Consider the following 22,412-nt stretch of genomic DNA (forward strand, 5'->3'; position numbering starts at 1 on the left):
CTGGTAGCGATGAACGCGGTTGATCTCCCCCTCGCTCGGTGTTCGTCTGCTGGAACCCAGCAGCGCCTGAGCTGCCGTGTGAAGCGGAGCAGGATTTAGTGCAGTGCAGAAATGCGGAATTGGTTACGCGTGAAGTGCACGATGAGATTTGAAATGGAGTGACTGGGGAAAACAAAAACCAGCCCACGTACATTACTCAAACTGCTCATTTGAATAAAGCCCTAAATGTTCACTTTTGAACCGTGTGCTGTAATATTTTGCCGTGATGTTTAGTTGGTGTAACGTAAGCAGATTTCTCTAGCAAAAATGCCTTTTCAAAGTGAGCAGGTGGTCCCTGGTACCTGTGACTCCGAGGTATGGGAATACGGCATTAATTGTACCACGTTTGTTGCAGCAAGCTGCCTCTTACATTACATGTGATATATTTTTTTCTCTCTCTCTCTTTCAGACTTAACCAACATAATGACTGCTGAATATTAAGGGAAAACACAAGAAGGTTACATGTTTGGTTGTCTAATATTCTTGGATTTGATATGAGTCACCACATCTGTTCATTAGTATCATCAACAGCATCCCAGTTTGTATGCACATTATTCACATTCCTATCTGTTGTGTTTGCGGAAATGACATTTTACCCTTTTTTCTAAGGGTTACTTTTTGATTTTCATTATGATTTGGTTGCATGAAGTTGCCCTTCACCAGGGGCTGAGGTTTATGAAGATATCGCATACTTGAACAAGTTTGAGATTCCTTTTCTAGACAGAAAAGGTGTCCCTCCAAATTATGCCATTCTAAATCAGCATTTTTTAAAAGCAAGTAAATCTTAGAAATGAGTCCCCTCCATACGAGCCTACAACCATATCTTCCACATACAATTTCCAGTTCCCCTATATCCATATTTTGTTGCTTTTCAATCAGTTTACAACATAAAAGAAGAAATCTTCTTAGTTGAGATCACCGCCAAGTTCAATAATGTAACAAAGTACCTTTCCTTATTAGAAGTACCTAGCTAGTTATACTCTTAATACTTCTCAAAATCATGATGTAATGTACACTATCTGACTTAGTTCCTATATGTGGAGTTAGTGAAAGTCTTTTTGTGTTTCTTTAGATTAATACAAGGGTTTTTTCCAATGCCAACACGATTTGAAATCATTCATTTGGATGCTTTCCATTTTTAAGCTTACTGTGATATAGAACCCTATGGGAAACCAAAAGAAAACATCAATTTTAAATAATGAAAGGCTTAAAAAAGGATGCTGTCATTCTGGCTTTTTTTTTCCTTTTGGAAATAGAACTAGACTAGTAAGTAAGCATTCCGAACCCATTATTCTGTGTACATTCTTGTTGCTATTGTGATAATAGAGATTTTTATTTATTTTTATGCCAGCTTTTATTGTGAAAACATATTTAGTCTGGTTTTATCAATCCTTGTTCTGCTTGTCCTTGGAACATCTTTTGCGTATTCAAGGTTTGTAGTTGACGAGTTTACTGTAAAAAACTAAAAAAAAAAAAAAGACAAAACACGACAAAAAAAACCAACAAAACAAAACAAACTAAAAAAAAAAAGAAAACAAAAAAATGTATTGTTTTTACAGAATAAATTTATTGGAATGTGTATTGGGAGTAAGGTTTGAGGTTGTAAGCAACTAAGTTAGCGTCATATTTGGCTTCATACGTGTAATAATGTGAGGTATTAATGTAAGTCAAGTATTAAAGCAAAACATTCTGTTAACATGAGTTGACCATAATAGATACAAGTGCAGGTGAGATCTTTATTTTTTTCTGTACTTTGCCTTTTCTGGATAACGGGAGGTTATTAAATTCACCTTGAATGTACTCAGAAGTTTCTTTAAGAACACGAGAGGGAGCATGGGAGGCTGAGGTTTGCGAGCCAGCGGCAGCCCCGGCTGTTTGTGGGGACGATGGGGACGCAGCGGTCGCGGTTGCTGGGGGAAATCAACGCTCAGCCCCCTTTCTTGTGGTTATTTTGGACTTTTGGCTGGAGCTGTAAACCTGGGTTGTCTGTCCTGAGCACTGCAGTGACCTACACCTCAGTGTTCAACGGGACAGCCTTAAAGCGCCGATTTCTTGCTGTTCAGAAAGTCCCCCGGTGCAGGGTGCAACACGCGTGCGCCGCTGCTTTCACCAATTAGGTTTAAAAAGACAATTAAAATTCTCCAAATCAAAACACCCCAAGTCCACATCCCAAAATAATGTTTCCAGTTAAAACATATCGGCTAATTTTATCCGTGAGAAAGGCACTACATGGGTCTTAGTATAAATACACAGAGAAGTCATAGAAATAGTTCTAATTGCAAACAGAAACAAACTACGCAAACCGAGGTTGCTGTGTTTGCTGCTACTTGTGTATGACCCAACATCATTAGCAAACGTAGCTGCAGAGAAGAACACGGCCAAAAAACCCGTCCTGTGTGCAAACGTGTGCTCCAGTGGTTCACTTCCCACTGGTGAGCAGAAGCGAATCCTTAATTAACAAAACAATACGATTTGCTTATCATATATGGAGTCTTACCACGAGAGTTGACTGCTTAAAAGATTTCTTGGGGTTTTTCACAAGGACGACCCGCAAGACGTAATTTCTGACAAATAAAACACATGCACGTGAGAGCTATGTGTGTGAATTTTTCACACTTCAAAATACTGACCGTCACATCGTACAGCAGCTCTGGGTAGGGATCGCTGGTGTTCTCCAGTGTGTGGAGGCTAAACACCGACATCGTTATTATTATTTCACTCCATGCAGTATTTCTAAACCTGTCAAAGCAGCTCGCTTAAAAACAGCCACGTGAACCGGCAACTCTGCTGCAGCGCAAAGTCAAAATGTTGAGAGGTGGTGCTGAAGGCAGCCATCTTTATTTTCCCTTTTTGGGCAGGAGAAACAAAACAGACCGTGCAGCTTTACACAACTGTGCAATCTTACACATCTCACGCGCTTCGTTTGGGTTCCATCTGAGCAGTTCGGTTACATCCCAACCCAATGATATACATCGCCAAAACGAGGAGCTGAATACAGTCGTGCTATTCTGGTTTTTCTTCTTGTTTTGTTTTCATAAAAAACTCTGGCTTGTGGACACACCTGTAGGCCAACAGCTGGGGGAGAATCCCATACATTACGTTCAAGATCAGGAAAAACTGTTTTGCTTCTTCAGGGACTCTGTAGATGTAAGGAGTTCGAGCATGAAGAGAAGCACCAATATGGGAAAATTGAGCCTGTGGTGTGTATACAACGCATATACGAAAAGAAAAGGGTAAGGTTTATGTAAATTTTGGAAAGCCAGCATAATGCGCATGCAAGTCTGCATCTCCAGTGACATCTGCCAAGCCAACCCTTTTACTCCAGAATTTTCCACCATACTTTGTGCACAACAGTATAAAAATACAGTCTAAACTAAAGTCATTAATATCTTGGTGTAAAAGGAACTGTCAGCACCATGGTAGGAGGTTCATTTGGGTGGTTCTGAGGTATAGATGAAGTTTACAGTGAAGGTTATGTGCAAAGACAGGCTTGCTGGGCTGTAGCGTATTTTTAGCATAAACATTTAAAGATAGAAGCATCAGAATAGTCGCTGTCTTTTGTCTCCATCTGTTACCTGCTATTTCAAGCCACAGCTCGTTCACATTAACTATTGTGTATCCATTTATTAATTATTATTTAGTTACTTTGCACTGGAGGAGATCTGTGAAGATAAACATCAGTTTGATCTTAAGCAGAGCAGGAGAAATGGACACCAGGATTTTAGTAACGCAGAGGAGTACACGATGGCCAAATCACGTCCTCCGTTCTGCCTTCAGCAGGAGTTATTTTAGGCTCACAAAGAACACGGTTCTGTTCGTGGTTAGCGAAGTAGAAAGTGAAATACAGTGCAGGTGTTTTAATACACAGCCCTCTAGTGAGAGCTCAGGCCGAGACCGTCCGTCAAAACAGAGGAGGAAATCAGTTTTCAGGTGATTCCAACCACCCCCGCCTAACAGAGCTGATCTAGCAAACCTGAGTCTGGAAACGGAGTAATCAAAGAAATCACATAAAAACAAGCTTCAGCAGAGCCCTACTTGGCCTGTCACACAGTGAGTGGGTGTCAGGGATCATTTCAGCCTCATAAACCAGCCTGTTCTGCAGCCCCTTTGCTCTCACCCTGATGGGGCAGCAGCTGCTGTGTCCCTGGGTAGGCAGAGCCTTAGTGCTCAGCAGCAAATTGCTCCTGTTGCATGGGGCAGCAGCTTCCCAAGAAGATGAATGTCCACCAGGCTTCAGGTAGGAGGTTTGGGGCTGTCTGGTGTTTACTCAGACACTGACACCCCTGGGGGTGTTTCAGAGCCTGTGTGCTTATCTACAGGGGGTTGCAAGTCTTGTGTGTCTCAGGGTGGCCAGCTGTGCATCACAGTCAGTTGCTAGTGAAGTTCCCATGAAGTTTGCAGTAAACCTGCTCAGAAGGAGCTGTAAGGGACTGCTGCTGAGAGACCTGGAGCTCCCACAGCCTCCTAGAGGCCTGTGAAGGTCTGGGTCTTATTTATGGTCTTGTCTCTTACAAGAGCTGTGGCATGTCTGTGAGCTTAGAACAAAACGTTTCTGCTTTTTATAATGCTCAATTTGTAGCCCGTGAAGATTTTTACTAACTAATGATGTACCACATCATGAAGTTACTGTTTATTAGACTTTTTTTCAATTTAACACATGGCTTTTTCCTTTCATAATATTAAGTGGTAACAGAAGAGCTGTTAGAGCAGATCTCTGTGCCTGGTGTGGCGAGAGCAACCTGTGCCCTGGTGTGTCCCCTCAGCATGCTCAGGCCCTCTCAACAAATAAGCCATTCCCTGGTGCTTTCTATTGAAGCCTAAGTGGAGAATTTTGAGTATCAAACCCCTAAATCTTGGCTGAGACATCAGCCAAATGAGATGCTGGGGGGTAAACTTCATAGGTCGCCTTATCTATCCAGCAGCCTTGGTAACCTCTGACCTCGGCTGGTCTGCGCATGGCAGCACGTGGGAGCCGCCTGGTGCTGGACCTGGCACTGCTCAACTTGACAACTGCAATTTGCATGTGCCTGCTACTCGTTAAGCTGCTTTTCTGTATTAAATTATTTGGGTTTGGGTTTTTTTTTTTCACAGTGTTTTCTTGCCTGTAGCCTAATCATAGGCAGTACTTGAAATATTTCTTACCATGCAGTCAAGAACGCGCTCCAGCTAGAGACAGAGAAGGGCCTGGAAAAAGGTTGGGAGTCTTTGCTCTGTGCCTTCTCTCTAAAACTGTCTAAAATCAGGCAAAGATTGTAACTGATTTTGGAGGGGTTTGGACCAGGTCTTATGAGCCCAAGGAAAGCCATCAAATCGAGCAGGGAGAGAGTAACCTAGTAAAATATGTTCTTTGGGTTGAGGGTCTCCTGTAGACAAGAGGTACTGCAGAAACAGTCACCAAAAACTGCAGGATTAAGGCAAACACTTAAGTGGAGAAGGAACAGAGAAAACCTTTCTGCATCTGAGAGGAGGGAAGGGCAGTGGGCCATGCAGCTGGTGAGATGGAATGGGGGGCTGTGGCTCTTCATCCCTGCACCAGTGGCTCACTGGGACACACCAGGTCTATCCTGTTCCAACCATTTTGTATCATCAAAACTCCTGGTACTTTAGTTGTGGAACATTTAAAGAGAAATTTCAGGAAGCCCAAGGGTCACAACCTGTTTTTGGAGTCTGAATGTTAGAATAATATTTTTCTTTGAGTGAAAGGCTGGGAGCTCTTAGAGATTCTTAGTTTAGATGCATCATGTGGTATTTTGAGACTTGTGTTTGTAAAAAAAAATATGTACTTCACAATTATAGAAACAGAAATAATTAAAATCCCCACATTCCCCATCTATAGGAGCAGTGTCCATTCCCAAGGGGCAATGCCTATAGTTTCCAGCATTAAATATTTGACCTTTTCTGGACCTTTGCATAATAGAAAGCAAAATATGCTTCAGTAACCACGTATGTTTTAATTATCAGTTACACGTGTTATAACTTAAGAAAACAGCAGACAAACCTGGGAATGTGTTTTGTGCCTCAAAATGACTAAAACCAACCAAGCAAAAATCATCTCCAATCTGGGGGGCTGAGCCTTCTCGTAAATTTGCAGAGTTGTGATGGTGCTCTCTGACTTCAGCTTTACTTCTTGTGCTAAACAACCTTTAAAGGAGCAATTTCTTTCTCGACTGACTGGGGAATTCATGAAACCTGAGTAATCTGTCAGTAGAGAGAGGTTCCTGACACTGGCTCTCCTACTTCAGTTAGCTTGTGCTTTTTTTAGATTAGATTTGGGCCAAACACAGTTGTATTATATTTATACCTTTTAAGCATCTAAACCTCCTCATTAATATGCTTGCCAGATTCTGGTTTGATATAACTTGGTATTTCAAGATGCTCTATAAACAGTTTAGAAGTTGTCATTCTCTGTGATAGTTGCTCTCAAATAGAAAATGTCACTCCCCCCATCCTCACTGGGAAATTAAGCTGGATTGTTGTTTGTATCCCTGATTATCTCAGGCCTGGAAAACAGAGTGTTGGTCTGTATTTGTCTAATAGTGGTTCTTGAATTACACTTATTGCCATATCCCTGTGTTCTTATTGTTACAGGATTATGTGCATATTTATTGTCTGGATGCTCAGAGTACATTTTATCTACTGTACAAGGTGTGAGCTGGAGAGTGCATGGTGGTTAATAAGGTTTAAATGAGTCAAATAAAAAGATTCTGCAGTAGGGAAGTCTCCTAAAGCCAAAGTGAAGCTATTACAGACATGTCATACGTTTGATTCTCCACTCCCTTAAATAGTTTTTTTTTTACACATATTGAAGGGGACCTGAGTTACAATGGCATAAAACCTGCATGGGAAGATCAAGTATCTACTTATTAACTTGCAATTTGAGAGTGAACATTTTACAAAGAAATACCTGAGCTAGTCCTCCAGCATGTATAAGGGTTAAATCGGGCATCCAGGAACAGCCAGGCACCAGTAGGCCATACAGAGCCACCACGTAGTACGGCACAGAGTAGAACATGTATGCCAGCATCTGCATTTCAAACAGAAATATTAGTTGCTTTGCGGTGCGAGGGAGATGCATTTAAAAATCAGCCACCTGCTGACTGAGCAGGTGAAGCTGTTCAGAGCTACACTCCTGGCAGCAATGATTCCCAGGCCTTTCTGCAGCTCTAACTTCTTTGAGAGAAGAATTACACACCTGGGTGCTATTGCCTGGATCCAGCTACCCTAAGGCCTCTGCTAATATTGGCAGCTGGTGTCTCTTGCCTTGTCCAAATTGAAGTCATCCCAGGACATATTTTTCTACCCCTTGGCATCTTGAGACCATCCCAATAAGCCTGGCTTGACCTAACTCAGCGTCCAACACAACATGGGTGTCCATTTCTCAAGTTCTCTTGCACTGTCAGTGGGGAGGTGTGAGATACACCCAAGCCACCCCCTTCCCAGACAGCACAGGTCCAGCACAGGTATTTGGGTTCTGCTTGTGGCAGCTGTGAATCCTCTGATGGCTTCAGGCCCTGTGCAGCAGCCAGGGTTACAAAAGAGCTTGCAAATACTACAAAACTAAAGCACAACATTCCCTCCTCTGCAATGATTGTGTAAATAGAGTTTGGGGCGGGGGGAAAGTGTCACATTTCAAGGAGTGTGTCACTGGTGACAGAGCGGAATGTGAGCTTAAGGAACCTTCATCCTACTACACTCCTTTTTGCTCTGTTATTCCAGATGGAAGGTCTGCTTTGCCCTTCTTAGGAAGGGGAATAATCATAAAAAGCATGTCCATCTGTTTCATGGACTCTATTAAAAGAGGCCTGAGTAATTGGTAAGTGTAAACTCCGGGTAACTGATTTGAATCTAAGTTAATAACAACAAAGAGTTGGTACCCTGCAATGGCTGTAGTAGAAAATATGAAATACTGTTTAACTTGCCATGAACAAATCCTCCCCTTATTGCTCCCATTCGTGAAACCCGTGGCTTCATCTTTGTGCCAGTTAACAAAACACTTCTTAACACTCTATGCTCCATGGTCAATGCATTACCTGAAGCTTAGGATAGGCAGCAGGATCTTTTATATAAGGCTCGTGAAGTTGAATATATAGCCGGCAGAGTTCAGCAGGGCAATCCAGAGCAATCTAAGGAGAATTTTGAAAACTTCCTGTGAACAAAGATTTGTTCTAAAATGTGCTAACCTGATAGCAGCCCTAAAGACTCAGGGGTCTGCAGCACTGCTACCCTGAGGCTTACTCCAGGTCTACTGCAAGGGTGATCCATTGGATCACCAGTTAAAAAAGCTAAAGTGCAGCCTCCTCTCAGCTCCTGCTCAGAGGGTTTGCAAGGAAGTGCCGACAGCCTGTTGGAAAGACTTTGGCTGAAAGAGAATACAGTCAGTTGGCTGTGCTGTAGTAGAAGTAAATTGCTATCGATTTGCTCTAATAAGCAGACTTTGATCCCAGCAAACGAACTTTCCAATGGAAGATCGCTCAAAGTGGAAACTTCAGGTTAAGCACCCAATTTTAGGATAGCAAGCTACATATGTAGTCCAAGAAAAGAGTTGCATCGTGATGAGGTAGCAGTGGAGAACAATGCAGAGAGACAGGTGTTACTTAAAAATATGAGTAGCAAAGGAGAGATTATTGGATTGTGCATTCCTATGGAAAGAACAAAGTTACCAATAAACATGGAGAGACCCAGTTGCAAAAGTAGTTCCTTTTCATAGTAGCCCTTAAAACTACTACGGAACATAATAACTCATTGTAGAATAGTAACCTGTGTCACCGGCTGTCACTAGGTGGTTTACGGCAAGGCATCGTTAGTGCCTGAGTTACAGGACTGAGTAGTAAGTTTTGCACAACTGAATTTCATGCGTATTTGGTGTGTAACTTTGAGGGGAAATGCAAAGATTTGCAAACAGTAGATAGGACAAGGGGCAATGGGATCAAGCTGGAACACAAGAGGTTCCACTTGAATTTGAGAAAGAACTTCTTCTCAGTGAGGGTGACAGAGCACTGGAACAGGCTGCCCAGGGAGGTTGTGGAGTCTCCTTCCCTGGAGACATTCAAAGCCCACCTGGACACCTTCCTGTGCGACCTCACCTAGGCGTTCCTGCTCCAGCAGGGGGATTGGACTAGATGATCTTTTGAGGTCCCTTCCAATCCCAAACATACTGTGATACTGTGATATTCCTCCATGTTCTTTTCCAACATGGGCATCCAAGAAGGTGGTCTGAGGGGACTACAATGGGTTATGTTTTGCTAGCTTTTCACAAAATCATGGTTACTGCAGCTTACACAGATGTTCAGTTGATCTGTATGGGTAAGTAAGGCCAGTAGGCAGTTCCTGTTTGGTAAAGATAATATATAAAGCAATGACCACAATCTCAAAATCAACAAAAAATTCCGCTGAGAAATGAAGAAGTGGGATTGCAGAACCAAGTTAGATGTTAGAGCACGAAATTAACATTTCCCTCAGCAAAATTACGGGTAGAACACCACCAGCATCAGTGGTGCTCTGAAGTAGCGTGATCTAAAAGAAGTAAAGCAGTCTGTCACAAGTTAGAAGAAAAAAAGCATATTTTTGAGGCAAGTTTTCAATGAAACAGCAGGAGATGAGAGTAACGTGAGCAGCTGAGCTACAGAAGAACAATCTGCGCTGGGTAAGAAAGCGTTACTTGGGTACCTATTGTCACCTGAACATTTGAGCTCTGATCCCCAAATGACATCCAACTTCCTTCTGATTCAGACAGAAAATGCTTTAGAGCTGACAAAGGATTAGATTTACCTACTACTGGATTTATCTACTTCAAGCACTTTCAGCACTGAGTCATGCATTCAGAAATTTTAATACAATTAACTATGCTTAAGAACAAACACGTTATAAAAAATCAGTTCTTGTGAGGTGGAAATGACGTGTGTTGTTCAGGTAACAATAATAAATCTATGGGGGTTGTTGCTGTTGTTTTGTTTCCAGGTAGAAATGTTTTCATCTGTCTCATGCAATGTAAGTTAACTTGGCTTCCTATATAATTTTAGCTATATGGATTTAATTTAGTTGGTTAGTCTCCATGTTCTTGGACATAAATGTAACACCAGACCTACAGTTTTAGGTCATACTGATCTGTACCTGGGAGGCTATTTACTCTTGTGATTGTGCAAATACTTTCTTTTGAAAAACATGCTTTACACAGGGCAAAATGGAGGAGCAAAGCACCACTAATTACCATAAAAAATCAAATGGTCCTTGATAGATCTAAGGCCTATTCCAACCCTGAAAGTTACAGGATTTCCCCAAACCAAATTATACATAGTTTTTCACACAGAGACTATGATTTCAAATTTAAAAGTCTGACTGAAAATTAGAAGCCAGAATATTAAAATATCTTCCACTTACCATGCCCCTAAATATGCAAAACCCCGTTGCTAGAATGAGGTATGCAGCTAACATTAAATCAATTGGTCGTCTTAAGAGTCCTTTCTTCTGGACTTCCTGAACCACCTGCGGCACAGAACGTGGGTAGTAAGTACATCCGAGTTCCACAGTACATGTATTTAACTCCACATCAGTCACTACAGGCAGGGCGAAGAGGTGAGACATGGTGATAGAAGCAGTGAGTTCTCAGTTACGTTATTTATACACTTATTTCAGAGATGGAACCACATCTAAAAAGGTGACTTCAGACTTAATAGGATGCAGTGAGGAAAATTAATTTGAATAAACTCTAGAGATGGATAGATCCAACTAAAGTAATTTCAATACAGATTAGTTTACATTCAGAGCAACCTAAATCAAATGAACGCTACCCTAACTCTGACATCACGTCAGGCTTTAAACCAGTGTAACTAACTTCTACAAAGTTACATCTTTTGCTAATTGGAATGAATTCATTTTCCTGAATGTCCCTATGTAAAAAAGCTCTGGAAATGTGGGTTTGTCTCAAACATTTGAAGATTGAATCTAATACACTTTGTAAAAAGACTGTTTGGAGGGACAGCAAAGTGAGGGTCCATCTCATTGACAGTGAAGGCTGGTTTTCAGCAGCCTGTGACACTATTGAAATTAACGGAATATCACTGGCAGAAAATAAAAGCTTTTATGTGGCCAGCTGAGCTCTTTGAGTTCAGTGAGCAAATAATACATCTTATGACGTACTGCAGAAATAGAGAATGAAGTGTGTGTGCATATAGAACATGTGGAAAATCTTCCTCTCCTTCTTTTATCACTGTACACCCTGCATTTCTCTGATAGGCACTGCAGCACCTCTCGGCGTCTGGATGCGATCTGTTCTGTGCCCCTTTTCCTCAGCCTCAGAGCAGGAATCGCCCGCTGCACCATGCGGGCAGATGTGCGAGGTTTACACTCTATGGTAGCAAAGGCCATACGGATATTTAACATGGAAGGTGCATTGGAGGAACCAAAGTCATCTCTCTGCCTACATGGTAACACTTACAAGACCCATGGAAATAATTTGAGGTAGAATTTCAGTGCTTTGTAGTCACAGACAAAATAAAAAGCACATCAGAGTATCTTTTTGTAGTTCAGAGGGAAAACTTCCCCATTTATGTGTGTTACTCATTTCCTCTTCCTTTTTATTAGCTGTGTTTGGCATGCAGACAGCAAAAGAAAAACCTGATTTCCTTCCTGTTATACACTTGTGGAATTGTCTCTAAAGCACGAAACAATAATTAGGATGTAAAGGCACAGTTAAAAGCATTCAGGATCAAGAAACACACAATAAAGTTACTGAAACGGGAGAACTGATCTTGCAAGCACAATTCCTGAGTAAGAACTGCAAGACCTGAATTGTAGTTTAACAAAAATAAGGCTCTTTTAAACACATAGGCCATCCCTTACATAAAGCTTTTTTTTCTCTTAAAGGATATTTTTCAGAAAGCAAGTAAGGTATGTATTTGTTTTTCAGACACAAAGAACAGGTCTGTTTTGCCAGTAGGGTGTCATTTCACATCAGGAATGTTTACAGTGTTACCTGCAAAGAATATCTATATTCTAATATTCATTCCTATGAAAGACAAAGTCCTCCAGTATTAGTGGGAACAAACTTCGGTGCAATGCAAGTCTGGGAAATCACCATGGTACAGAAAACTCACACCTTTTTTTCTCTATGCACACATTTATGCAAACAAAATGAAAATGTGAAGCTTAAAAAGAATGCAGAAGGGTTTGAAAGACAGCACGCGCTTTGCTGACAGACCTCAGCTTCGTAGTTATTTTGCTTTACCCTTCTTTCACGCAGCGAAGTCGCATCAATAGCTGCTAAGACGAATTAAGTGTTAAGTCCGCTGGCTGAGTAGGGATGACGTGCCACAGGTTTCCCATTTATTGCAAACAACACTGAACTCCGCGCAGCTCTTGCCAACCCTGCTGTTTCTTTTGTGTAGCAAGGAAGCGTGCAGGCGCGCTTTGCAGCAGCTCTCGCTTCCAGGAAAAAGCTATTTTCCATAACTTCTGAGAGGCTCCTTACAAGATCAGTTTCAAGGAATCAGGATAATGTTGTGTGGTGTCGGTCCCTTCAGAATTCATGTGTAAATCTGAATTGGTGTGTGTTAACCCCATTAATGAATTTTACATTACACTAAACTTTTCTGAGCTGATACATGTGTAGATACATCTGTTAGGCTTTGTAAATACTGCAGCACAGCTTGGTTTGATTCTAAATGAGGGCGTAACTCCAGTCCTCTTGCATGGACCCACCTCTATTAGAAAACACCCCAAATTGATTACTTTTTGTGTCCCCACAGTTTTGGTTTGTTTGGGTTTTTTTTAACTGTATAGCAATTAATAGCTTTGCCAACAGAATACACCTTGCTTCCATTGCTTTCATGTAGGCATTTTTATATATATACTTGCACTACCATGTTTAAAAGCATTATTACATTTCTTTTCCTAGATCTTTTAATACTATGTTTGAATAAGAACAGTTTTAAACTATTCAGTTTTACAGCTACGCACAAATGAGCTATTGAAAGAGAACTAAGTATTTTCAGGACATAGAATGATTGGCTAACTGATTGGTAACATTACACACTATTATTTCCTGGAAACAATACTTAATTTAGGACTGAGAGAGTTGTATATAAAAAGAAAAATTCATGAGTAGCCGTGTTAAGATTTAAAGGCATTTTAAGGTTATTGAATCCAGGTATTTATGCCTGAAACATAAATTAGCTATGAAGATAAAATGTGACTTCTAAAAAAGAAACTAGTTAGGAAGGGTAGGAGGCCTCAGTGAAAGGAATGGAGGCTTTTCCAACGACCTTCTGAGCAATAGGATTCACTAAGAAGTGCAATGTTACATTTTCAAATCACCAGCTTTTTCTGCACTCTTTTTTTTTTAAATAAAATCTGAAAACTAAGTTTCTCTGGAATATATACCAAAGTAAAATATCAAACCTAGGTGCGCTGTTCAGCTCCTGATAAGCATAGGAGACATGTCTGTATTTCAGCAAATCAGTTCTCAGTCCTAGGAAATCACACTGAAACCTTAATCCATCCTCCATGCAAAGGATGCTCTCCCTGCTATAGACAGCAAATATTGCCACCACTACCTTTAACTACATTTAACTTCTCTACCTTGACCACTCTAAAGAATGTGTTTCTGGCCAGAATTCTTCATGTTTTTAAGCTGAAATCACTGTAGGATGGGATGTGTTTTCCTATAAGCCTGTGCAGGAGGGTCTAAGGGTTTGGCACCTGAAGTCTCTTCCGATTTGCCTTTCATAGGGATTTGCCTGTTATTGTGTGCCGCACGCTACACCCCTCGCACACCGCCTGCCTGCGAGCTGTGGAACACAAACTAACGCCTTCGTCTGTGTTTTCAGTGACAGAATTAACCTGACTGAGACTCCGGAGCTCTTGTCATGCAAAAATATTGATTACATTACTTGCAACTGATATGGTGTGCTGTGGCAATAAACTGGCTTGCTTTAGCAACGAAGAGTTAAAGATCTGTTCTGTGCTTTGTACTGCAGGGCTTTTTAGTTGTTGTGGTTTTATTTCCTAAAACAGTGCTTACACTATTATTGCATATTTTGATTGCTCAGTTAATAATCTTATTAAAGCCTAACTATAAAATTTGAAGGCAAACATCTGAGGAGTTTTAAGTAAACATTATTTTTACGGATGATGTTTTTTAATAAGTAAAAAGTGTGTAAATAATTTTCATATCAGTTATTGTACTATGTCCTACCTGTAAAATCTAATACTGCAGAATGCACATACAGATTTCATATAATTCAATATTTTTTGTTAGGCATCTGCAGCAGAATACTTTCCTGCAGAGCTTCTATAAGGATTTAGTGGTGGTTTATGAAGTTAGTATATGTCAATATTTTCATCAGCTAAGAAACTGAAACACTCAGAAACTGAACAGATAGAGGGTAGTGACACAATTGCACTTAGAAATGAGTTATTTATATATGAGATTATTGTGCTTTATCTCACCATGATGAGTATAGATACGTCCTGCAGTATAGATATTTTTACAGTGTCTACACAGCCTGGCAGCAATTACCATAAGAGGTACCAGTTACAGTACATTCCATGCTCATCGAGGGACCTATAAAACCCAGTAGAAACAGCAAACATATTTCAGTTTTCCTAACAGCAGCAAAAACTTACATACAACTACATTACCTTGACTGGAGTGTCATGAGTCACCGAAGGCTGGTTATAAATTCGGAACCCAGCCCATATGGGAAGGCAAATGTATGGTATACTTAAGAAAAAAGCAGGACACACTTTTGTTCCGTATTTGCCTGTTAAAAAAATACATATACAATGTGTAAGAGTTTGTAAGCTGTGTTGGAGAGGAGTTGAAAAATATCCTATGTAATATCAAACCTGATAATGTAAACATAAAACATTAGAAATGGCTGTTAAAGCAACACACAAGTCTTGTTGAAAATCATGTGTTCAAAGTGGTAGAGTCACAGGTGACAGAGAATAAGCCATTTTGGAAATGAGGGATTTTTTTGAAGGGACAGGAAACCACCTCTGTCACTCTGCAGTAGGTAATCCTAGAGGATGGGACAGCTTTGAAATCTAATGGACCCTGCTTCAAACAGAGACATCATTCTTTAAGAAAATGGAAAAAAAGGAATGTACCCACTTTCTAAGATCTGGTATTGCATTTGCTTTCCAAAGTCCTGAGCTCTCCTATAGGCCTGTACTAATAATTAGGACAAAACAAATTCGGAGAGCTATCCTTAGCCCACATGGAATCAGGAAAACCTGTGTCTTTGACTCTGGCTGCTCCCTGTGTCAGAAGGGAAGGCAGACAGCATGCTCTTGAGAACAAGTTTCTCAGCTTCCCCAGAGGAAAGAGGAAGAGACGCTGTCACATTAAATCTGCTGTTCCTCTGTGGTGCGTTTATATCTACAAAGGAGGGAACTGGACCGGCCCCAGGCTGCACCATGAGTTTCTGCCTCTGTCATAAGCGGGGCCAGAGGGAGCTTTTCTAAAGCTGCCTATGGGATCTGGACAAATGAACCTTTTTTGCAGCTGAACACTTGTCAACTTTGCATCAATTTAAGCTTTGCTAAAAAGGAAATCTTTAATTGAGGGGTAGCAGTCTTGGAGGACCACCTATCAGTAATAATGATGTAAATGTTTTTAATTACAATTCTCAGCTTCTAGGAGCACAGCTATGCACCGATTTATGTTAGAAATCTAGGAATGTTAAATTTACTTTGAAAATATAATAGCTTTCAGATTTCACTTTTAAAGGTGATTTGGAAGCCTCTTGTAAGCTGCTTGAAAGTCAGACTATTAAGTAAATTGTAAATTTTATGCAAAATAAGATTTATATTTTCATGATACTAAGAGACTGTTATTGTATCAGTACTTAAAGTGAACCTAGTTTGGGTGAAAGCCTTATGGGTATAACAAAATACAATTATTATATTTTTTCCTTGACAGCAATGTAAATTGCAAGTTTGGTTGTTTTTTGGGTATTTTTCCTGATCTCCATCTTCCCCTCCTCATATTTACATTTTGAAATATCTTGCATCTCTTTACTGATATTCCTAAAATTCCTCTTCCATATCATTACAGAAAGGACCCAGCACTGCAGTAAAATACAGATAGCCTAATGTGGAATTTAGAAAATGTTTCACAGGGAAAAATCATAAATTATGTCCTTACCCACAATGTTTCCAGGCATAAAGACAATGATGCTCATGATAATGGAACCTAGCCAGTAGAGGCCAATGGTTCTGTAGCTTTGTCTGTTTAAAAAAGAAAACAAGATATTGCACCATCCAAAAAAAAATCCACTCACTACCCCAAATCACCCTCAAATATTACACCCATTGCCACAGTTGTATCTTAGTAGGTAAAGGTTTTAAAATCTGTACCACAACTCAACGGTGGATTCTTGCCGGTGAAAGAGGGATATGTAGAAATCCTGCAGTTGTGTGAGGTTATTGCATGAACAGTACAGGACTTGTGCATACTTAGTTATTTGCCATCACGTTTCACCCATCTGAATGCTGGCTGCATGACTTTGCACATCACAGTTTGTACAAGACTGTAATTAATAGTAATTAATTTCATTCTGGTAGTGCTTCTATTACCAGCAGGTATATTAGCCTCTGTATTTTATGTACTTATTTTCTCAAACTCCTCATTCAACAGCAAGAAACACCAGAACTTCTAGAAAAAAACCAAAACATTTTCTCTTAAACTGTGTGATGCTCTCTGAAATGGATGAGAAAACATCATCATGATAGGCAATATGTTATTCCTATCATATTATTTTTTTAAAAAAAAGGTTTTATTATACATGCATGCTTTTAATGAGCATTCTCTTTAAGTTTTCATTTAGCACAAAGCATTCGGAGGAGCTATGCTCTCTGCTGCAGAGTGAAGTGGGGACAATACAACGCAGTGGATTTGCTGGTCTTATTTAGCTGAGAGAAAGGGTAACTTGTGACGTTTCAGTTACTGAAAGTAATAAAATTTTAATAGTGTTGCTTTGGCCTAAGACATTAAACAGCCCTGAAAGAAAAATCTAAATACTACCTAGAAAAGAAAGCCCTTTGTAGGTTATATGAGACTGCAAGCAACGTCAACGGTACACAAATCAAAATGACTTACTCCCATGCAATAGCTGCTACCATCAGCAGATACATCAGATAATGAACGGAGCCATCCCAATAGCAGATCACATGGCCGTACGCGGTGTTCAGATACGGCTCACCCTAGGCAATATTTGTTTTTAAAAAGTACAGTGATTAGAGGAATCCATTAGTAAAGAAGAGCAGGAAGCAATTTCAAAAAAGTAACTGATGTTTGTTCAATCCAGAGGCAGTTTTTGCCTGACAATACATGTTTACAAGCACAAACCTGATTTATGTAGGATCAGGTATAATTAAATCAGTTCTATAGCTACAAAACAGGGTGCAAGATGGAAGGAAAAACTGTCAGCACTGTTCTGCTACATTATGGAAATACTACTTTTCCATGTTTTAGTGATAAAAGCTACAAAATAAAGAGACATTTAACATGGAACAAATAAAGATATCTGTAGCAACCTAGTGATCTACAACAGTATTGAGTGTATGGATGACATGGTATAACCTTGTAAGGTCCAATGCATTTTATGCTGAAGTTCATGGAATCTTTTCAATGACTTCATTGACTTTCATACCAAGCTCTTCCTGAGCTATTTTTGGTGGATGTTGATATTCAGCAGCCAACGCATTCTGCTGACTGCGTATCTGGCATGATCATTTTTTAACTCTGTTTTAATTCCTTTTAGTAAAGTGATTAGGCAAAAATAAAGGAGCAATTTTGTTTCCTTCTTGGTAACAGATTTAAGTCCTGCAGTACTCATTTCCCTCCCGAGAGCTGAGTATCTGTGGCTTTCTGCAAACGTGTACAGTCTGTTCAGTTCCCACAGAGGTTCATACAGAACAGCATTTCTTTCACTAAATAACACTGGAGTTTGAAAGGTGTGCTATTTTTTCCAAATGAATCAGTGATTTCAAGTCAATATAGGTTTTGTCCATAACAATTATGAAACAGGTCAATGTCCAAATTCAAGATGATTGTTTTGAATGTGCTACTAGCCGCTTTTTTCTGTGAAAAATACTATAACAACCTATTTGTAGTTAAGATTTTGTTTATATTGTAAGCCAAACAATTGTTTACCTCTCTCAAGTAATGAGTCATGAATCCGTCAATAATTCCATCCTGTTCGAGTCCAATTATTAGATTCACTACACTGGTAAAGGCAAATACGGCATAAACTGTAATAAGATAAAGGGGAAAAAAATAATAAGTTAATAAAAGACTTGGAATCACGCAGTTACTTCCCAGTCCAATAAATTCAGTCAGGCAGAGATCTATTGAACTAGATGCATCTACTTTGAGGTCACAGATATTTAGGATACAACATGACATTCTAACATAGCTTGAGAGTTTCTCATCAGTGGTTAGTCAACAAAGTTCTTGAGTTTTTCCTAATGACGTGAAATTCTATAGAGCTGCAGGAACAGCTTACATGGAAAATCAGTGTCTGCAGAAAGGGCTGTGTAGCTTTTCAAAAATTTCAATCGCGCAAAGTAGCCAACTTTGACTCTTGGAAAGGAGAGAGGACAACAAAAAGGAGATGGAGAGGGAAACGTGACTTGCCATTTTCAGAGGTGAGCAAGGCAAACTGCATTAGCCACAGCAGTCCATAGGAGACCTAGCTGGCAAGTTAGCGAGTCACTCCTTTGAGACGGGAAATTTATTTGCGGGAAGTTTGTGTTATTTATTTCCTTTGCTTTCAGCATGAACTGATTGTTCCCAGCCGCACGCAGAACACACTGGGGGCAGACACCAACGAGTTGTAACGAGGAAGACAGAGGGCAAATACAGGTGGTTTGTACTCTGCTTTGCCTATGGGCCCGTCTTGCAAAACTTTAAAAAACAGCAGTGTTTTTTCTTCTAGATTTTTTGCTATAAGGTAATCTAGATCTCAGGTTTCCTTTTAAAAGTTAACCAATCTCTCTCTTGTTATAGCAGAGTATTGATGTAGAAATGTTTGCCTGAGCCAGGAGTTGGGGTGTTTTGAATTTCCTTAAGTATCACAAAGGTGCATTAACACAGAAGCCTAATAAAAATGAGATAATCCATTAATTCAATCATAGGAAGAACCAAGCCACGGAGGGCATTGGTCCAAAAGATGCAAAAATCCCAAATGAGTCCATTCAGGACAACATATGCGTGAGAGGTCTACTGTGGTATCTAAGTCCTGCTACAAGAAGGATCTTAGCAGGTATGACAGTATTTTAAACACTTTCACAGCCCAACACAAGTGTTATTCTTTTCAAATAGGAAGCCTGGCTTGTCCCTAAGCTGGATTTTCTATTTGAGAGGAATTAAAAGGTTCAAAAGAAGCATTATTTCTCCTCCTTTTCCCCCAGTCTGTCTGTCTTTCTTGGCTCCTCAGCACCTCACCAGACTGGGTTCTGAAGCCATGCCTTAAATGTTCAATCTGAAATAACCATAATGTATTATCATTTATATAAATTAATACTTTCTGAATTTAGCTTCATTGTTATCAAGACATACCATAAAACAGTGGATCTTTTGGTGGTTTTCTTTTGACAAGAACACGAGCCAACAGACCGATAAAAACCAGAACCAGCAATCCAACTGCAACGATTGCCCAGGAACTGTAACAGTATTAAAAAGAAAAAGAATTTAAAAGAAAGGCAGAGAAAGAGACAGAATTTTGCTTCTTCAGCATTCCTTACCAGCTGTCCTCATATGCACATACTCCTAAAGTAAATTTTAATACTTTAAAAGGCTGTTTTTAAAGTCTATTGCATAGTCTGTCACAGTATTCATTTTATAGTTTTGCAGAATTTATGTGCCTGTCTTTTCACATGTGGTCATCTAAAAAAAGAAAATACAAAAATAGCTAGATAAATAACATCCAGGAGTCTAGATATGTCTGACTAAAATCAGTTTTCATGCTGGTATCTGCAAAAATAAACAAAAATGATGGAAAACTTAAAGGCCAACAAGAGGTGAAAGTCAAAACCACACAGATTTCAAGGCCAAAATAGATCATTAGAGATATTTAGTCTAACCTCAGCAATAAATTATCTACTCAGGAAATTCCATATTTGCAAATAAAACACATCAGTCCCATGGAACAGGAGTAGCAGTGTGGAATGCCTGTGATGGATCTAGGTTTAATTTCCAGTTTTGGCAGCACTACCAAAGGTCTCTCCGACCCTATAAGAAAGGACCAATAATTGACAGAGGTGGGCTTGGCAGAAAAGACCTTTTCTCTGGGGATGGAGCTGTAATGTTAGTGTGTGCAAAGTGGTGGTGGAGGAAATCACAACAATCTTCAGCACAAAGCAAATTTCTCTCCTTCCTCAAGAAAATGCAAGTTAAGAAAAATCATGCTGGAATTGATTTACATGTTTAAGCGCTTAAACTCTTTCTCGAGACTTCACTTGTATGCTTGTGTGTGAGAAGAAAAGGAAGGAGACGTTAGGTAAAGTCCAGAAGCACAAGCTAAAAATATTTGGTACGTGATTTTATATATAGTATCACTCTGTGTTTCAAGAAAAGAACTTGTGCAGCAACAAATAATACTATGACAATTTCAGCCTTAGTGAAACTTGACTTAAAATTATTGCAAAAAAAATAAAGGCAAGATGAAATATTTCAGAATATATACGCGCATACTTTCTGAGTCAAGATGAGCAGTCCTAGCCTGTTGATTTATTTTATGGTTTGAATCCTCTGCTAGTCTGTTTTTCCAGTGATGAATTTCTTCATACTATTACAGCTGTTACTATTGCAGTGACTTTTCACTGCGGTCTATCAATTTGAAATAAATATTGGCAATGAATCAAGTAAGCCAGCATTTCTCTAGCAGTGAGAAACAAAATATTAAGTTATCAAGCAGAAGGAGGGAAATGAGGAAGAAACAGATGTAGCAAAGCCTTAAAAACATGCAGCAAGTATTTGAGCAGGAAAGTTGCAAAACACCCCAGGCTGTGAGATCACTAAATTCCACGCAGACCTTTAAGCACAGTGGGTTTTCCATGAGAAAAGACTTTTCTAGACGTGCGGTTTATCCTGGGATCCTGTGTTTTTTGGCAGAGCCGGGGCATATTGACATTTTCAGTTAAAACTCGCACGTCTTAGGGGCTCCCTGAACGTTCGGCGCGGGAGCTTTCTGAGGCCGGTGGGTTCTTCCACTCGTTTTTAAATAGAATTGGGTTTCGTTCGCGGGTGCGAGGGCGGGGGAGCCGGAGGGCGGCGGCAGCGCCGCGGGGCTCAGGGCGCGGTGCGGCCGGTCCCTCCGGGCGGATTTGTCCTTCGGCGCTCCCGGCCCGCCCGGCGGGCAGCAGCCGCCCGCGGGAGCGGCGGGGACGCCGGGACACGCTGCAGGTGATGCGAAAAGGGCGGGTTTGAGGGCCCCGCGATGAGCCCCGCTCGTGTGTTCCCGGTCGCATCGCGCACGGCTCCCGGCAGAGGACGCGGGCAGGACCCGGAGCGGGGCTCGGCTCCCACCCGGCCGCCCGCTGCCCCGCTCCGCCTCCCGCTCAGCCCCGCGGCCGCAGCTGCCCTGTCCCTGCGCCACCGCTAAAAATACCCGCCGGGCTCCCCTGCCCGCCCGCACCTCCCTCAGCCCCGCCGCCCGCTCCGCTCCCCTCCCCACAGGGCGGGAGCCGCCCGGCCTCGCCCGCCTCACCTGCCGCTGGCCGCCAGGCAGTTGAAGAGGTACGTGACGGGGATGGCGGTGAGGGAGAGGACGAAGACGCCGGTGGCCGCCGAGGCGCTCATCCCCGCGGCGGGAGGCGGCAGCCGCCCTCTGCGCCCTGAGGCGAGCGCCGCGCCTTGCCCGAGGCGCCGCCTCGCCTCAGCCCTTCCCGCCCCGCCGAGGGGCGCCCGCCCGCCCGCGGCCCCGCCGGCCCCTGCCCGCCGCCCGCCCCATCGCCGGCGCGCCCCGCGGCGGGAAACCTGAAATCACCTCAGAAATCGGAGCCGCCCGGGGAGCTGCCCGCCTGCCCCGGGGCTCGCCCCGCGGCCCCTGGCCTGGCCCCGGGGGTAGGGGACTGTCCGAAAGGCGGGGCGGGAGCGGGGGTGATGCCGCCCGCGAGGGGAAGGGGTTCCGCCGGTCACCGCCCAGGAACGACAGCGGCGACATGCCAAGTGGATGCGGTAACGGTGGAAGTAAGCGTTGTGAAAGAGGCTGCAGAGGGTAACGGGAACTACGGCGCTGCCAGCAGGGGCAGGTGGACGCAGGGGTGGGCGCGGTGTCTCGTCTGAAGCGATGGGCTTGCTGGAAAAGAGGTTCCCTTGGTCTGCCCAGTGCAGGGGTCTCCCTAAGAACCCCGTAAAAAAAGAACAT

At 41.7% G+C, this 22,412-nt stretch overlaps 2 protein-coding genes across 5 annotated transcripts in view; one reads left to right on the top strand and one right to left on the bottom strand.

Annotated features, from left to right (window-relative positions):
• HDGFL3 (HDGF like 3) overlaps positions 1–1,839 on the top strand; it is a 35,379-nt gene extending 33,540 nt beyond the window's left edge. Inside the window, exon 6 of the mRNA XM_065847566.2 lies at positions 449–1,839. Coding sequence (XP_065703638.1) covers positions 449–454 — 6 coding nt within the window. The 3' untranslated portion in view covers positions 455–1,839. The remainder of the gene's footprint in view (positions 1–448) is intronic.
• Positions 1,587–22,174, bottom strand: TM6SF1 (transmembrane 6 superfamily member 1). 4 transcript variants are annotated; one of them, XM_065847565.2, is made up of 10 exons: positions 22,032–22,174; positions 19,604–19,707; positions 18,197–18,294; positions 17,141–17,244; positions 16,187–16,269; positions 14,677–14,798; positions 10,417–10,521; positions 8,070–8,162; positions 6,944–7,063; positions 1,587–3,234 (listed from the first exon to the last, which is right to left on the bottom strand). In XM_065847565.2, exons 3-10 carry the CDS (start codon positions 18,215–18,217, stop codon positions 3,043–3,045), a joined length of 840 nt encoding a protein of 279 aa, XP_065703637.1. In that variant the 5' UTR covers positions 18,218–18,294; positions 19,604–19,707; positions 22,032–22,174; the 3' UTR covers positions 1,587–3,042. The 4 variants fall into 4 exon arrangements, with proteins under 4 accessions (XP_065703637.1, XP_065703636.1, XP_065703634.1 ...); XM_065847564.2 differs by lacking the exon at positions 22,032–22,174 and adding an exon at positions 21,753–21,941 and having other exon boundaries at positions 1,587–3,178; XM_065847562.2 differs by lacking the exon at positions 22,032–22,174 and adding an exon at positions 21,753–21,940.
• Positions 22,175–22,412: the final 238 nt, after the last annotated feature.

This window comes from Patagioenas fasciata, chromosome 12, assembly GCF_037038585.1.
Source record: "Patagioenas fasciata isolate bPatFas1 chromosome 12, bPatFas1.hap1, whole genome shotgun sequence".
Lineage (NCBI taxonomy): Eukaryota > Metazoa > Chordata > Aves > Columbiformes > Columbidae > Patagioenas > Patagioenas fasciata.

Coding starts and splice junctions, on each gene's coding strand:
- TM6SF1 (XM_065847562.2), bottom strand. CDS start 21,844: ATGAGCGCCTCGGCGGCCACCGGCGTCTTCGTCCTCTCCCTCACCGCC. Junction 14,799..16,186: donor TATGCCTGGAAACATTGTGG/GTAAGGACATAA, acceptor TTTTTTTAACAG/GCAAATACGGAACAAAAGTG. Junction 8,163..10,416: donor TTTGCATATTTAGGGGCATG/GTAAGTGGAAGA, acceptor AATTCTCCTTAG/ATTGCTCTGGATTGCCCTGC.